At 34.5% G+C, this 18,211-nt stretch overlaps 1 protein-coding gene across 23 annotated transcripts in view; it reads left to right on the top strand.

The window, feature by feature from the left end:
• TENM3 (teneurin transmembrane protein 3) overlaps nt 1-18,211 on the top strand; it is a 660,890-nt gene that overhangs the window by 544,220 nt on the left and 98,459 nt on the right. For all 23 annotated transcript variants that reach the window (XM_087936357.1, XM_087936356.1, XM_087936366.1 and 20 more), the window contains one exon: nt 10,649-10,771. In XM_087936357.1, coding sequence (XP_087792483.1) covers nt 10,649-10,771 — 123 coding nt within the window. The remainder of the gene's footprint in view (nt 1-10,648; nt 10,772-18,211) is intronic.

Below are 18,211 nucleotides of genomic sequence, written 5' to 3'. Positions count from 1 at the left end.
TCAAGTGATTTATTGCCTTTTCAAAGGATCATTAAGCTGCGGTGGATGAGTAAGGGAAAACCTTTTTCCTCACTTTCCTTCCCACGGAGGCAGCAGATGGAAGCCTGAAACACCCGTATTGGCAATAGAAGAATTGAAAATGCAGTTTGAAAAATTAAGACAGGAGGAAGATGGCTCTTTTGGATCTATTTTTGGCTTTTTAGAAATGGCGATTTGTGCCTACCAGGAAATGCAACAAGAAAGAGGCTGGGACGATGAAGAAGAAGCCATCTTTAATGGACATATGATTTCAAAAAAGGGTAAAAAGGAGAAGAAAATTAAGAATTTAAGCTCTAAAAAACAATTAAGAAAGGGAAAAGAAAGGTGAAAAATCGATATAATGATAGAAAGCAATGGAAAAAGGAATGCAACAGAGGGGGGAGATTAAAAAGTGGGAGATTGAGAGGGGGGGTAAAAAGGCTAGAATTGATAAGGAAGGAAGAGACAAAGCAAAGGGAAGTTACAAGGACTTTAAACAAGATGTTGTTTGTTTTGTTTATAAGCAACTTTTTTTCAGAGACAAAGGGTAAAATAAAGTTTTAATAGAGATTCTGCAAAGGTACACAAGACTGCATTTTATATTTGTATTTGAAATATGTGCTAATAAAATATTGTAGGGACTGTGTAATTGATGTGTATTTAACTAATTTGTTTAGGGAAAACTATTTTTAATATCTATAAGAATATTACGTTTGTTTTTTTTAAAAAAATGTTATTTAGAATGTACTAAGCAGAATCAGAATAGAAATAATGTTTAATTTTAAGCGTTGAATTTGGGGGGGAAATAGAAAGGTGTCATACTTCAACCAGTTATTACAGGGACAAGATTGTGTTCAAGAGAAAGATAAAGAGAAAGATTGAAAAAGAACGGACAAAAAATACAAGTGAAATGATTTAAATTGAGATTAAATAAATAAAGTAGAATTAAGAGAGTGAAAAGAGGGGAGAAGATATCTGTAAAATGTAGAATCTTTAACAGGATATGAAATAGTATATAAGCTGAGCATGAATTTAATTTAAGTCTGTACCAAAAGCTATAACCCGGGGTTAAGCCGCTTTCTAAAAAGAAGTTTTATATTTTTTATGTTATGTGTTTGTTAGTTTATATTTGTTTATTGAGGAGTAATACTGGATAAGAACATATGAAATCGTAACAATATGAAATATAGTAAGATGAAATATATGAATGAATAAAACTGAATAGAAATAAAGGAAGAAACAGTAAGAAGGTGGAAAACAATAAGATATGAAGTTGAATATATAAGATGCTTATTAAGTTATGTGTGGAAATGTGATAATTTAGAATTATATTGTACTTAAATGAGATGTTTTATTTGTTTGTTAAGTAGTTGTCGGAAAAGATGTCTTATGTTCTTATGTCTCATGTTTTGTTTGTGTACTGTTTTTTTTTTTAAATTAATAAAACTTTTTTTTTAAAAAAAAAGTTTCAAGATGGAAAGAATATAGTTAAATTCTGTACAATAGATACGTTGAAATCCAAAATATCTTAAGAACTTTCAGTACTGTATTAAAAATAAAGTTGAACAACCCTTTGGTCATTATCAAATCAGAAGGTTGCAGAAGCAGATGGCCTATCTACAGAAAAGCCAGAAAAGAAGAGCCAAACTATGCCAGAAAATCTGGAGAATTCACAGTGTCAATTAGATTGGAAGACATTAGTCTAATACCCATGTCAAAGGCGTATAATATTTTTAATTTTATATGCAAAATTATTAATTTTAATTTCATAGCAAAATTATTCCTAGGATTTTCCAAAACAAATTAGAGTTCTACATAGAAAAAAAGCTGATTTAGAAAAAGGCTGAGAAAAGAAAAAATTTTTTTAATAAAAGTTTCATTTAAGTTTTCACAAAACATACAAATACAAATAAAATATCTTTTTTTTGAGAACAGCGTGGCCCCGGGTTATCACTTCTCCATACAGACATAAACCCAATACATATTTATCTTATACATTCTAATCCATATCTTATAACTTATTTTCACAATTTTTCTCAATAGCTTTTCACTTTCTTTACTTCCTATAGCCTTATTTTAAATTATCTCATTCCTTTCTTAATTCAATTACATATCCTTTTCTAGTTTTTAAAATCTTTCTAATCAATGTTTTTATACTTTCGTCTGTCCTGTTTACAATTTCATATTATCTTTTCACATAAAATAAATTTTCCCCTGTAATTACTAGACTGGAGTGTATATGAGTGTATATGTATATGTATATATTTCTGTGTATATATGTATAACAATAGTAAATGGAATAATTATTCTATTCAAGTACAGCTCTGCCATTAATATTAATAACAATCTTTTACATTTCTATTTCTTTTGATAAACATTACCTAGTAATATCAGTTGTCTTTCACTTTAATCATCTATATTTCATATTTTACTTATTACTGTCTTTAAATAAAAAACCAAACAATAGTTATTAACAGTAGTCAATAAAGTTATTATTCTTATTCATGTTCATCTTGTCAACTGATAAAAATTTTCCATGTTTCTTTTCATTTTTTTTAAATGTTCTTTTCAAATCATTGAGAGCCTTATTCTCTTTACAAACAAATATTCCACTACACATCAATAGAAATTTTTTCTATCATTTTAATCATCTAACATATTTTCTAACTATTTCTAATATAACAATGCTATCCCATGCAGCCTTGCAGAATCCTCTCCTTAAGTTAAATTTTAACCATTGTCTCTCTGTCTTTTAAATAGGTTTATACCTTTAATTCTTGTACGTTTTTCCTGTACCTCTATATCTTGTTTCTGTCTTTTGTAGCTTCTTTACCTTTCCCTCTTCTCTCTCTTTTTCTCCCTCCCCTTTTTATTCCCTTTTCTATCTGATTATCCCTCTGTGATCCTCCCTTCTGCTTCTTCCTGATATTATGATTACTTTTCAAATTACTCTTTTTTGGTTGTTGCTTCAGTGCTTAAGTTTTTAACTCCCTTTGCCCCCTTTCCCTTTTTTACCCCACTTAAAATTGCTTGGTCATTAACAATGGCTTCTTCGTTTTCCCTTCCTTCTTGTTCTGCCAGCGTTTCTTGTTGTTTTTCATAGTTCAAGATCTCAATTTCTAAAAATTGAAATACGAAGCCAAAAGATCCTCTTCCGTCTTGTGCTGCTTCTTTTTGGTTTTTTAAGTCTCATTTTTAACTTTTCAAGGAGTGATGCCATTTTAAAAAATTTTAAACAACCCCCAATTGATTTTATTTTATTTCATTAGGATCCTCCATCCAAAGTTCCAGGAATCATCCAATAATCCAAAACTATTTCTTGCTTCTTTTCTCACTTTCTCTTTCCGGGGGCTTTGTTATCTTGTAACAAAGTTTCAGCTACAATGTCTCTTTTGCAAGCCTTGTTAAAATTCCACTATCAATTTTTTTTTTTAAGTTCCAGGTGGTCTCCATTTTCTAGATTCCACCCTCTTTTTTCCTTTTTCCCTCCGCTGCTTTCTTTCTTTTTTAAAAGAAAGTTTTTAAATTATCCAGCTAGAAATAGCCTATTAATGTCAAAGTGGATTAGTATCTTAATGTTCCAAGTCAATTAAAACTGTCGATGTTAGAGGGAAAAAAGCCAATTCTGCTTCCTTTCCCTTTTTCGCAGCTTAAAATCTTTTTTAGGAATAGTATTAGTCTGTAAAATTCAGGTTCCAAGTACCTTAAATAGATGTTCTCCATTCAACCCAGTCAGTCAAACTTTCTCCTTTACACTTCCTCCTGCACAATCTTGTCCAGTTGGGTTCTTTGAGGTGGCCATTTCTGACCACCACTGCAACCGCCTTTGGGAAAGGGAGTAATGGCCAGCTGAGGATGAGAGATGTGGCTCTCCTCAACCCCTCTGATGGCTCCCCCTTTTCACCACTTCTACGGGGTGGTTTCAGCCCCGAATCCGGGCAGCTCGGGATCAGTGGCGAGCACGGATCAGAACCATGGCCAATCACGATTTCGGTCTGTCACCGAAGAAGCCCTAACTGGAAGTCCGAGAAAAGAAAATATTATTGCTGATGCATGCTGGATAACTGAGACAGGTAAAAAATGTCAAAAAGATGTCAATATATGCTTTATTGATTGTAGAAATGCTTTTGATTGTGTCAGTCATGTAAAGCTGTCAGATTTTTTTAGGAAAATGGGAACCCAGAATATATCATTGTCCTTCATGAAAAACTACACACAGTCAAGGAAAATGCAGTCTAGATGGAACTTGATAAAACAGACGGTCTTCAAATTGTTAATGAGGGACACAGAGCTGTATTTTCCTGGGGCTTTTTTTTCATAATGGAGGAAGAAATGTCAATAATCTGCTAATGGTACAGATGTACTCTGAAAGCTAAAAATGCAAATAATCTGCAAGCCCTAGTTATGAAAGGCAAAGAGGGTTATAATTAGATTACAGTGTGTGTGTGTGTGTGTACAATGTGTCCCTAATACAGGACCTAGACTCTTATGGAATATTTAGGAAACCTGTAAGATATAGAAAATACAAAGTTTGACAGACTTAATTTTGGAAAATATTTGTAGCTCTGGATTTATGTTACCTATTTGGATAATGAATCATCTGCAAGAAAACAATCAAGCTCAGAGAGCACCAAGGACCCCTATTTAATTTTCCTTCATTCAAGTCTCTTCTTGCTTTCTGTTTTATTATGATATTTTTGATATTGGAATGTTTTCCAATATCCCAGTTTTCTCCCAGCTATTTTGCTACCAAGCAAAGCCTTTAATTCACAAAGTTCTGTAGTCCAGCATCAGAATCCTATCCTTAAAAGGTGCCCTAGGCGGGTGTTGGTGAACCTTTTCCGCACTGAGTGCCAAAACAGGAGCCACTCTCAGGGGTGGGATTCAAATTTTCTAACAACTGGTTCTGTGAGTGTGGCTTAGTTGGTGGACATGGCTTGATGGTCATGTGACTGGGTGGACATGGCTTGATGGACATGTTATTGGCTGGGCGTGGCCAGCTCAATATCACTCACATCGAGGCATGCATCTCCTTGCCTGGCTTCTCATGATTGTGGGGATGCTGCAACAGTCGTAAGTGTGAAAAATTTTCATAAGTCACTTTTTTCAGTGCCATTGTAACTTTGGATGGTCACTCCACACAAGCAAAGTACCAGCAAAGGAGGGAAAAATTACTCCGAGATGTTCCTGAGACAGGAAGTCTAGTCCTGCCAAGAATGTAATAAGGGTTAATGGAGAGACAGTTTCTGTAAGCAACACCAGAATGTTTCCTTCCTGCCTTCCTTACAGGATTAGTCCAGTAATTTCTTCTAACAACCGGTTCTCCAAACTGCTTAGAATGTTAACAATCGGTTCTAGCGAATAGGTGCAAACTAGTTGAATCCCACCCTTGCACACACTCGCGCGCAGGAAGCACCAGAAATTGGAAGAGCAACTCCCTGGAGCGCACGCATATGCACGCCAGAAACCAAAAGACCAGGTGGTCAGCATGGATGTGCATGCTGGGAAGCTGAGTTTCTGGTTTTCAGCGTGCGCATGCATGCCAGCCACCTGGTCATTTTATTTTTGACATGCATGTGTGCATGAAAACCAACTGGGCCAGCTTCCTGGTAGAAACATGCACGCTGGGGAGCTGCTCTTCCAGTTTTCGATGTTCTCATCGTGTGAAGACCAGCTGTTGGGCTGGAACCTGGTAGAGCAACAGGTGATGGCTTGCATGCCCAGAGAGATGGCTCTGCATGCCACTTTCGGCACATGTGCCATAGGTTCGCCAGCATGGCTCTAAGTTTTTCCTCCCAGTCTTCCATGTTCCAGAGCCGGAATCTCCAGATTTCAGTTTGATGAATTGCAGGTTGGGTTTTGACAGAAATACAAAGAATGTGATTTTGTAGTAATATAGACAGTTTCTTTTTAGTTGCTTTGTTTATAAAATAATTTGCCAGGCTCACCTTTACTTTGTAATTACAAATATAATTATTAATTAATTTAGCACAATGAAATGTGTATAAAAAGTGATTGAAAGGTAAGTGGCTGTTAAAGCATAACAGCAAATGATTAGTTACCGAGTAGTTCTAAAATTATGAATATATAGTGAGATTTTTTCGATTTTGAAAGATACATTTTCAAATGAACATTTTTTTTTATTTTTACGAAATTACTTTCTGGATTTGGGTAGCACAACTAATAGAATCTTTCCTTCTGATTCCATAATAAAGAAATAAATCCGTTATCAAAACAAAATTAATATTTTTCTGAAATTACCAGAAATATTGTGGGTATGTTTGTGTAGGTGGGGATGTGTGTTTGCATCTGTGTATCCATCATTTTAATTTACAAAAAAAATTGCAATTGTACCATATAGTCCTATGGAATCTACAATAATCTTAATCTTATATATTATGAGGCGCAATAATTTTAACAATACTTTGTGAATATGTATTTTGTAAGAAACAGAGATACAGACTGAACTTATAAAATGCACAATAAACCTTTATATACATATAAACATTTAACATAGATTTCAAATGCTAAAAGCACTCAGAAAATAGTTACATTACACTTTCTTCTTTCAGGTATTCAAAATAGATTATTTTTCTCTCCTTGTTTTTTCACTTTCCTATAACCTTTCTCAACATGTTTAATTCAAACTGTTTCCTGATGATTTAATAGAATTGTCAGGGAAGTTATTTAATGAATAAACAGGTCAGGGCACTTTTAAGAAATCACATTTTTATTTAGAGGAAAAGTTTTTGCTGCTATACAGTAGGATATTTTTGATGATCACTATAAAATATTAGGTGTGGACTATAAATGTTTTACTATAGCAGAAGTATAACAGACAGCTCTCATGGAAGCACTTCACATACTTACATTGAATATGCCTTTCATTATGGTAGTAAAGGCTAATAATTTAACCTATGTATTATTGAGTAGACCTTTCAGAAATAATTGAGTTCACCATAATTTATTTCTAAGTTTGTACATACTGGCTTGCAGTTACTGTGAGGCTGTGAGCACATTTGATTCTCCCTTGGAATATTGTGATAAATACACCTACCAGTGTTTAAAAAATAATAATAGCACATTCATTAAACTTGATATGGACTCATATATAAATTACAATTTTTCCAATCTATAGAAAAGTTTGCTGTAATCAGATTCTTTTTAATGTGCATTTCATTTGCAATTTCATGTTTTCATTTTATGTTCCAATAGAATAATAGTCCAAGCGGGTATAAAATCATTCAGTGCCTTTTGTTATATTATATTATATTATTATGGAATATTTGTTGTAATTGTTCCTTTCATCTTATTATGGAATATTAAAGAATTGCATTCTCTGTATCATTTGTGAATTATAACATGCCATGCAAATTTTATTACAAAACAGGGAATTTTAGCTAACTCTAATATTTGAATGTTACATTCATTTGACCTTGCTATATTTGACTCCATAAATCTTTGTAATAGATTTCATTACTTTTAGTCATTAACGTGTGAAAAAGCTATTTATCATGCGTATTTTCAACATGCCCAGCCATTTCACAATTATCTTGTAGCTTGACATGCACATACAAGTTTGTTTGACTTTTGTAAAATTATTAGTGAACTAATTTATTATATCTTTTAAAGAAATATATTTCAAATATGAAATTTTGAAAATCTACCAATATTTACAGGTTGATTACTCCACTTTTTCCCTTCTGTGCTAATTATCTAATATCAAATTAGCTTTGTAAACTGTCTTTTAGCTGAACGCTGTGGAAAGGGATACAATGTAAATGCTTTGCTGTAATCATTGTAGTCTGTGTGTGTAGTTTTTTGCTTTTAAAACAAAACTAGAGAAAAGCTGAAAAAACAGTGGATGTAATTTTCATCTCTGTTATGTCTTAATAAATTTTCATTTATCTGCAGTTCTGTTAAAATGTGTGTATATTATATATTAGGGTTGGGATAGCATTGTGTTGGGTTATAATCAAATAGAGGTCATGCAGGAGATATTTAATTGCTGCATTTTAATTTTTTTTAAAAAAATATACAGACTTTTCTATAAATATTTCAAATACACAAATTAAATATTGAAATTCTGTTAACATGTTTGTTTGGCTACAAACCTGCCCATATATTTAGATCAATGGAAAAGGTTTTCTGAAAATGTCCATACTGCAAGAAACTCAATTACTATGTGGGAAAGTATCTTCTCTTTTATAGTTTCTAAGCTATGGAATGAGCTCTAAGAAGGTTTTACCAAGGTTTTAATTATTAATTATTTTAATGAGTGATTTTAATTTTGTTTTTGTTTTTATACTTTGTATTTTTCATTGTAGTAAACTATCTTGAGCCTCCAAAATGGTTGCATTGTCCACAAGCTGTGGTTGCACTTTCCACACTTTTGTTTTTTTTATTAATCTTAATAATTTTCATAATCATTTTATTTGCATGAATGTATCATTTTTTTTTAACTGATGAGCTTCTCAGAATCACATTAGTAAGATGCACTGCTATGCAAATAAATAAATAAATAAAATGCTTTGAAAAAAGAACAAGATAATTCTAGCAGTATTCAGGAAATGATATTTGGTCAGGTGAGTTGCATTGGTAATGAGTAAGAATAAATGTTGAGATGTATATAAAAGAAAAGAAAATCAAAATCTGGACCAAAGTCCTTTATATATAACATAAAGAACACAAAGGAAAGCCATTAAAGAATCTTCATTTAATAGCACTAGTAGTTATAACATTCCAGTATAGGACTATACTCCAGTATAGTCTGTGGAATTATCATTAATATTATTGCCTAAGAAGAGAGTTTCATCTATATTTTTTCTATTATTGAAAAGAAACAACTATTTTAGCAATTCGTGTAGGAAGAACTTGAAAGAATACAAATATTTTCATTGACATTAGAATGCTATGGCTTGATGAACTTACTTTGTACTGTGACATTTCATTATAGTGAAAACATTGCAGGAATCATGGTTTAAATAGTGGCAATCCATCTTCACCTCTTCCATATTATAGCTGTTGATCTAGAAGCATCTACAAAACAAGAATGTACACTCGGTAATCTAGATAACAAAGCCAAGAATTGGGTGCCCAGAATTGGGTGCCGCAGAAGCTCTTGCTAATCAACTGAAATGACCAATCTTTATCTTCATGTGCTACAGCAGGGGTAGTCAACATTTTTATACCTACCGCCCATTTTTGTATCTCTGTTAGTAGTAAAATTTTCTCTAACCGCCCACCAGTTCCATAGTAATGGTGATTTATAAAGTAGGGACAAAACCCCTACCACCCACCATGAAAGCTGGAACACCCACTAGTGGGTGGTAGGGACCAGGTTGACTACCACTGTAGTACAGTAATGCACTAGTTCTCCCAACCTAAGATATTGAAATTTATCCATGGCAAAATAAAAAAGGTATCAGACCATTAAAAGAAAGCCTAAAATCTGTAGTTCAGTCATGCTTTTATTGGGATCGATAAAGTGACTCAGATATTTTGAGTTCTGTAGGACTTTTCTTCTGGCAAAGTGTCATGAATAATGGAAGGAAAAGTAACAGGAAAGTTCAGTCAGGCCAAATGGATCAACAATGATCTCACTTCAAATTCAAAGTATAAAATGTAGTCTGTATTCCATGTACTGTTCATAGAAGTTCTCACTGCGCTATATAAGATTAAGCCTATCTTTAAAAGACAACAAAAATAGTTGCTGCCTTCAGTGCTTTATTTTCACATTAAGGGGAAAAACCATATTTTTCCTTGTGTAGTTTGGAAACTTAGTTCAGTGATCCCAGTTTGTTTTGAGCCAGAAGTGAATTGAGATATGCTTGCATGAGGCCACATGTAAGATTTATTGGCTGCTATTTACTCTGTTCCCTGATATTTTTTGTATACAAACTTAAAGAATTAAAGTCATGTTCAGAAGGCAACATTGTGTATTTCTTCATTTAATTTAAAAGGTATGTTGCTTTTTATTCAACAATGTAGTATTTATTCCCAAATAATTGTGTTTATCCTTAGACCAAAGAAACAAAATTATTTTATTCCTGGACGTGTGAATAATGTTGAATTACATTGATTTTAAATGCTGTATGTATTTGATGTATGAATATATTTGTTTTTTAAATCATAGCTGTCTGTATAATAAATCAGAAATGTAGATGCAGTTATAAAGGTATAATGAAATTGGAGAGGAGCTGTATATTTTAAAATTAAAATAGTTTTGTTCATCTAAAGATGGTTTGGGAAGATATAAAATCACTAAATCATAGATGGAAATTACTAAAATTTCCATTTCAGAAGGAAAGGGGATGGTTTTGCTAAGTTTTGCTTCTGTTTCTATTAAATTGAGAATTTTGGAGTACTAGGGGTATTTTTCATTATTATTTCATAGATAAAATTAATTTCTAATGAATTTTATATGTCCTTTTAAATTTATCTAACATCTCTATGTTTCCTAAACCAAAAACAAAGGAAAACAATTTAGAGTTTATTAAAATATTCATTATATTGTATTTTAAAATATGAATGTTGGCTATAGAATAACATGTAAATGTATTCACTGTTCATTATAGATTTTTTCCCTCCCAATATAACTTGTGAAATGATATATTTTCTTTGTCAATAGCAATGCATCTATTTGGCCTCAACTGGCAGTTACAACAGACTGAAAATGACACGTTTGAAAATGGAAAAGTGAATTCTGATACTGTGCCAACAAACACTGTATCATTACCTTCTGGTGAAAATGGTAAGAGAACATGTAATATGAATTTAAGGTTTTTTTATTCCAATATATCAAGTTTCTTAGTATTCTCTGTTATCAGAAATCTAAAACTATAGTTTTCTAAAGCTATCTGAATGATCTTGAGCTAGGCCCTTGTTCTCAACTCAACTCTCCCGGAGTTCTTCTAAGGAAAATAGGCAGGAGCATTATGTACATCATTTAAATTATACAAAACAGGATGGGATATAAATCTTATAACAAAATCTTATAACAAAATAAAAAATAAGAAAATACTTTGAACATTTTAAAAAGGGAAAAGAGAATTATTGTGTTTATCTGATATTAAGTATTGTTTATAACAATAGCACTTAGACTTATAGTATTTTACAGCCTTTTCTAGGCAGTTTACAGAGTCAGCATATTGCCCCCAACAATCTGGGTCCTCATTTTACCACGGAAAGATGGAGGGCTGAGTCAACCTTGAGCTGGTCAGGATTGAATGCTGCAGTCAGCAGAGTTAGCCTGCAATATTGATTCTAACCACTGTGCCACCATGGCTCATAGTTGTATAGTTGTAAACTACTCAAATCCTATAATGATTAGGCCTCTTATACACCCCTATATTATTAAATTGGAGCAAGTGATAACAATATTTAGGCTGCATGTTTATGGATACCATTTCTTCTGGATTATAGATACAAGCAGTTTTCTTCTCTTTTGTTTTTTCCAGTTCTTTTTAAAGTACTGTTTTCCTATATGTGGTAGCAATATCCAGTGTCCCTTTAATATAACTATATACAGCAAAATATGTTGAGTTTTTGACAAACCGTGTGTGTGTGTGTATATCAGTTAGGATATGCATCTTCTGCCAGTGTTGCACTTTTCATGAATCTTTCCCTAGTGTTATGAACTGAAATAGTTATTTCTTATTGTACGTTATCTGTCCTTTATGTCCTTTCATGCATAATAGAGCTTGCCCTCAAATTATGACCAGAATTGGACTGGAACTTTCTTCGCCTAAGCAAGACTATTGTTAAATGAGCTGCATGTAATTTTAATGACCTTTTTTGCCAAAGTTGTTAGGTGACTCACACAGTTGTTTAGTGAATCTGGCTTCCCGTTGACTTTGCTTATCAGAAGCTATCTGGGAAGGTCATAAATGACAATTACATGACTCTGTGATGCTTCAGTCATTGTAAATACATGCTGATTGCCAAGAACAGAAATTTTCATCGCATGAGTGGAAGGATGCTGCAATGGTCATGTGTTGACCCAGCTACAAGTCACTTTTTTCAGCACCATCACAACTTTTGAACAGTCACTAAATGAATGATCATAAGTCAAGGACTACCTGGATGCCATTTTCTGGATGTAGGAGTAATAGATGGCAGCTGGCATCTTTATTAAGAAGTAAATATTTTATTGAGATGGCTCCAAAGAAAAAACAAAGCATTATACCACAATTTGTGAAGTCCTGAATGTCTGCAGATAAGAAAAGGAATTTCTAGATTTCTGTTGTGAGTTACTATTGACTTCAAAAAGTACATTTTCTTGTTTCAATATAAGCTATCCTTCCTTCTATGTTTCCAAGTTGAATCAAGTAAGTTATACTGATATCTGGGAGTGAATTTACACTCTCACAATCTTTTAAGTCATTCTCTCTTTGCCCTGTTTTCATATCTGATCTTGATAAATAGCTATGTTCAGAAAATAATGGGAACACATAAGGGAGTCAGTAAATAGCCAGAGGTCAAAACACAAGGCACCACATGACCAAAAGTAAATAGGAGTCAAAACTGGAGAACAAAAACTGAGATTCCAAATGCCAAGGTAATTGAGTATCAGAAACAAGACTTTATATTGCTATATCCTAGTAATAAAACACAGTCCTTGGGACACATCAATAACCATTTACTTCCTGCCTATTTTAGTTTAAGTAATTTCAGGAATGTAAATTATTTTTTCTCTAAATTGCCTCCTAGATCCTCAACCTCTAGCTATCTGTTCAAATATGTATTTGCTATCATGGTTTCAGAGACTTCCAAATATTTCAGGCTGAAATTCACATAGTCTGCCCAACATCCTGTTAAACTATTCTTAAATAAGATAGCTAGCCTTCTTTTCCAACTTAGTCCCATTTCAACTAATAATGGAATCTTTTTATTTTTAGTTTTCCTTTGAAATAGTACGCATATTGAGCTGCCTCCTGTTCATTCAATATATCTTAACTTAGAACTGCATTGTAGTCAAAGAATATTGAGAGAAGAGCTTTGGAATTTTAATTTCATTAACTGAGGTGGAAATATACCTTACTTAATTTTTTAAAAAATGATAATTTTCCTGGCAATCTTTTAATTGGGAATTCTGCCTACACACTCAATCGATTTTATCCTTCTGCCGTGGAGTATGTCCTTGAAATTTTGGAAAAAGCAAATCAGTATAATGATTTTGAGGCAACCTCCAGTAACTTGATAGGATATAAACATTTTCTGAATGTCTTGTGGATCTTTCCAGATAATCCAGTCAGTGTTTTTGTCGGGGCCCTATTCTTACAATGGGATAGTGAGGTAAGACAGGCTATTGATACAATTGTACTTAAGCATTATTAGTTAAACATTAATCACCCAAAGTTGCTGGAAGTTGGTAGCATATAAATTTAATAAATCATCATTACTTTATTGTGGAAACCAGAAGACCTCCTGAACAGTGACAGGAAATGGAGCTGCTCAAGAGAAAACTAGAACATATAAAGGGTAGAAAACTTGCGGTGAATACAATAAACAGGTGTAAAAACATATTATAATGTCTGCTGGGAAATTAAAAGCTGCAGATAAGCCTATTGTGCCACCACTGTTGCATCTTTGAGTAGATATATAAAGGACTCGCATGTTTTGATATGTGGGAGCAAATAGACAATCATTGTAATTTATTTGCAAGGTATTTGAAGGATAAAATCATTTATTTACATGCTGTCAGAACGCCAAAAATTAATACTAGTTCAAATTAGATGTTCATTGTTTCAACCTATACAGTTTTATGAGATCAGTTTCAGCAGCTTGTGCATCCAATCATATGTTGTGGTGTACCTGTCCTTCAGAGCTGATTTAGTCTTGTCAGAAGGCCTTGACTAAGTGAATCCCTGTATTGTATATGAGTTTCCATCAGGATTATGTATCAGAATTTGGCATTGATTTCTAGACACTGGTGACATTCCAGTTGGAGGAATAAAATTGGCCTACAAAGAAACTACTTTTCAGTTCCAATGCCAATTCATGGGAATAGTTTTCTTGTAAATATCAGAATTTTTTCCACTTTTGTCCTTTAAAAGATTCTAAAAAGCTTTAAAAAGATTTTGTGGAATAATGTGCCTTACGTAGTTGGAATATTATTGTGGTTCTGCTCCTAATGACTTGTATATAGCTTTTCACTTCTTTCTCTTATTTATAAGGTATTGTTTTATCTATGTTGGAGTGTGTAGTGTATGATCTTGTAGATTCTCCTTAATAACTGCAGTATTCATCAACACCATCTTTTTTGTATTTAAATGGTTTTCATTTGTATTTATATGGAAAAATATATTGAGTGATATATTTCTGTTCCCTTCTGTTGTTCAACATCTGTATGATGCTATTGATAGATCATTAGGAAGTTAAGATCAATATGCCAAAAGCACCCAGATCAGTTCCTCTGTATGTATCATTTGAAATTATCAGAGAACAGGCAGGATCTAAACTACTGTTTTTCAAACTTGGCAACTTTAAGATGTGTGGACTTCAACTCCCAGAATTTTCCAAGTCAGCATGAGAGATGAAGTCTATATATCTTAAAGCTGACAAGTTTGAAAAGCACTGGTCTAAACTGATATGTAGGTGCACTGGTTGGTAAATGAAGGTTAATAAATAAAAGTGAATCCTTACAAAACATTCCTTTGTAAAGAAATTAAGGAATTTATATGGTTTGAATGGGATTACAGTTCTGAAGGAATGGGTACATAACCTTGCAGACTACCACTATCACAGATAAACTCTACATTATGAGTAGTGAGAGGCCTCTTTATGTTACAGGGATAACCAGGCCAGAGAGGGCTGTTGCAATGTAATATATATAGGCTGCATTCAACATGAACCCAAAAGCACTATTACAAAATCTATTACAAAAACTCAAAGCAAAGTTGCTAAACTGTACCGCCTACCATAATGTTATTCTGAAAGAACTGCAGTGACTGCCAGTTTGCTGTTAACCAGGTTTAGAGTACATAAGACCTGTTTGGTATAGAACATGGATATATGATGCTCTCTTTTACTGTGTGTTCATCCTACCAAAGAAGTAGGGTACCCCCTTGCGCATGCCTCATGTTCCAATCTTAATACAAAAGACACAGTTATGGAGTTTCTTCCTTGTTCAATTACAGTCAATACCAAGCTTTTTAACCTTCTGGAGACAGCTGAAGGTTTACTCAGACATTTGGTTTAATTGGTTCTACTTTATCTGTCTAGATTAGATTGCTATTCTTGTTTTATGTGTTACATTTAATGGTTGTTAGAGCTATTAAATTATTATTGTTGTTGTTTTTTAACTCATTGTGAATTATTTGTTATTATTTTAACAAATCATAGCTTGCTTTGAAATTGTTTTAATATGAATGTACTAAATATATAATGACACAAATGTGTTAATATGGTTGCATCAGTATTCTTGCTTTTACTTTATTTTTTTTATACAGGATAAGATTTATACATACATATAGATAAAATTGCATTCTGTGAATGATTTGGGGTATAAAATAAAATGGTTGTGTAAATGAGTAAGAACACAATGAAATTATTTGTTTTTTTAATTTAATATGTATTTTAATGGTAATTTAAAAATCAAAAGATATGAAGAGAATCTAAATAGGGATCTCACTGCTTCAGTAAAAGTGATAGAGAAGAGGAACAGAAACATCAAGCTTTAAAACTGTTCTGCTAGGAGCAAACTCTATGTCTGAGGAAGCTTTTTGAGCATCTTCTCAATTATTCTGTGGAACGCAAGACAGAAAACACATAAATTGATTACTGTGGCTTTTGTGGCCTATTTATCTGTCTTTAAAGTGTTTCTGGCTATATTTGGGTCATACCAGAGTTGTACATTTCCCTCCTTTTGAGTGTTATGCACTTTCTTAAAACTTGTATTCTTCAGTACATTTTTCTGTTTTCAAATTTTTTTATTAAAGTTTTAATTTCAACAGTATAATACAAACTAAAGAAAAAGAAATGTAAGTAAAAGCTGCAGTACAGCAAAAACAAAAGAAAAGTGTAGAGCAGGGGTGTCAAACTCATGGCCCATACTTAGATCTGGCCCATGAGGGACTGGCCTGCGGTGCCTCTGCCAGCAAAAATGAAGCTGGGAGGGCCGCATGTGACTCTCCTGAGCTCTGTTTTCGGCTGTGACTGCCTCCTGCAGCCCTCTGCCAGAGAAAATGGAGCTTAGGAGGACAACAGGCTGCCTTCCCAAGCTCCATTTTCACTGGCATAGTGCTTGGGCCATCACAGGCAATCCCAACATGACATCAAGCTGGCTGTGCCTTCTGATCATGCCCCCCCGGCCCCCAAGGTCAAATACAACTTTGATGCAACCCTCAATGAAATCAAGTTTTTTCTGGTGTAGAAAAATTAAGAAACTAAGACAGCAACTTTCCACCTTCATCCCAAGTATAAGCAATTTCACCATCTCTTCCTCTTAATTAACAGATATAAAACTGTTCATCCCAAAAGTCAAATCATCCCATAACTCGATTCTTTAACTATTGGCAAATCCAGCAGTGTACACACTGTGGTTTAATGGATTTATTAATATTCCCCAGCAATTCCCTTCATCAAAAATCCACAGGGAAATGAGTCCATAAGGCACTTGAAAGTTTCCCAAAAAAGATAAATCCATCAGGCAAAATTAAATCCATAACACTGGAGGATTCACAAGGCAAGAAAAGTTTGCAAGGCACAATCCAAAGTTGTTGGATTCCTCCAAAGGCAGGAATCATAATAACCAGAAAACACTGCTAGAAAATGAACACATTCTCCCATGAACTGTTCAGAGCATCCACAAGCGGGAGGTGCTTCAGTCTCTTCTGGAAAGGCTGGGCTTAAAACTCCGGGACGCTCCTCCTCCTCCACGGGACACCTCCCCAGTGACCCCCAGTTTTAACTCAGCCTTAGTGGTAAGAGGTTGTGCACTCCCTGACTGGAATGGTTTTCTGATTGAGGTTTGCTCTTGGGTTATTTCGGCTTGTAAAAATCTTCCCCATTTAATTTGGCTTTTTTCAGGCTTGTGCCTCTATTAGGTTGCCTCAATCAGTTTAAAAACAGTTTCTTTGTAACTAGCGGAGCCTGCCACTCCGCGGGCAGCCTGAGGCGACCGCCTCAGGCAATTACTTTATCTAACTTTCCGATCGTCTTCTCAGCGATCATAGCAGAGCGCTCGCAGCCACGGCTCACTTCGCCTTGCCGTTTCGTCTGACAGGAGCATTTAACTTGCAAGTTAGAGCCTCAGCAGCAGCAGCTCGTTAGACTTCTCAGAAATTAGCAGCGGAGATTCTGGCTTCCCACCTTTTTCAACGGCTGGCTCAAGTTCGCGCCTAAATATCACAAGCGCCATTCCCCGCTGGTTTCCCTTTTTGGGGACCGGGGCAGTACCTTCCTACTTTGTTCTCCCTGGGTTTAGCTCTCCTTGTCTGGCTGACGTTGGATGAGCAGGCTAGTCATTAAACAGGAATTTCCTTGCAATTGCCTTTGGATCATTTCTTTGGAGTGAAGCTGCAAGTGCCATTTTAAACAGCGGGATGTTTTGTTTTGACAGGAAAGAATCCACCTCAGATCCTGTATAGCTGGTTTCCCTTGTTGGGGACCAGGGATTCAGAACGTTCTCGCTTGGAGCACTTGGCGGTTTCCCTTGTTGGGGACCCTTAGATACTGTTTACCATATGCACAGTTTTACATATAGATATAGGCATATGTATATGTATATGGGTGTGTATATATAGATATATATGTGCATGGTATTCAGCTTTGTTTGGGTATTTTCCCACGTCATTGTAGTTGTGCTTTTAAAGTTGTAGCAACGTTTCGGCAGAATCTCATCTGCCATCATCAGGCTTCTGTATTGTGTTTGTCTGTCGAACGAACACAATACAGAATACAGACGAACAGAGTTTAGGAGTGGATTTCGATCCAGGCAGAGTCCCTCCCTAAGGACAGGCCAAGCTTTGGTATGTCCCACTTCTGGATGCTCTGAACAGCTCATGGGAGAAAGGGCATTGGTACTTACCCACCCATTTCTTTCCGTCTGGGGGGGTTCCGTTCCAGTCAGGGATCCAGATTAGGTGACGAGTTCCGGACTTTGGCACTCAGTCTTTGCAAAACTGGGGGATGCTGGGGAGGTGTCCCGTGGAGGAGGAGAAGCATCCCGGAGTTTTAAGCCCAGCCTTTC

Source organism: Pseudonaja textilis, chromosome 6, assembly GCF_049901715.1.
Source record: "Pseudonaja textilis isolate UNSWEBS1 chromosome 6, rPseTex1.2, whole genome shotgun sequence".
Taxonomy (NCBI): Eukaryota; Metazoa; Chordata; class Lepidosauria; order Squamata; family Elapidae; genus Pseudonaja; species Pseudonaja textilis.
The sequence above is the reverse complement of the archived record's forward strand: the minus strand, read 5'-3'. Positions and strand labels throughout refer to the sequence as shown.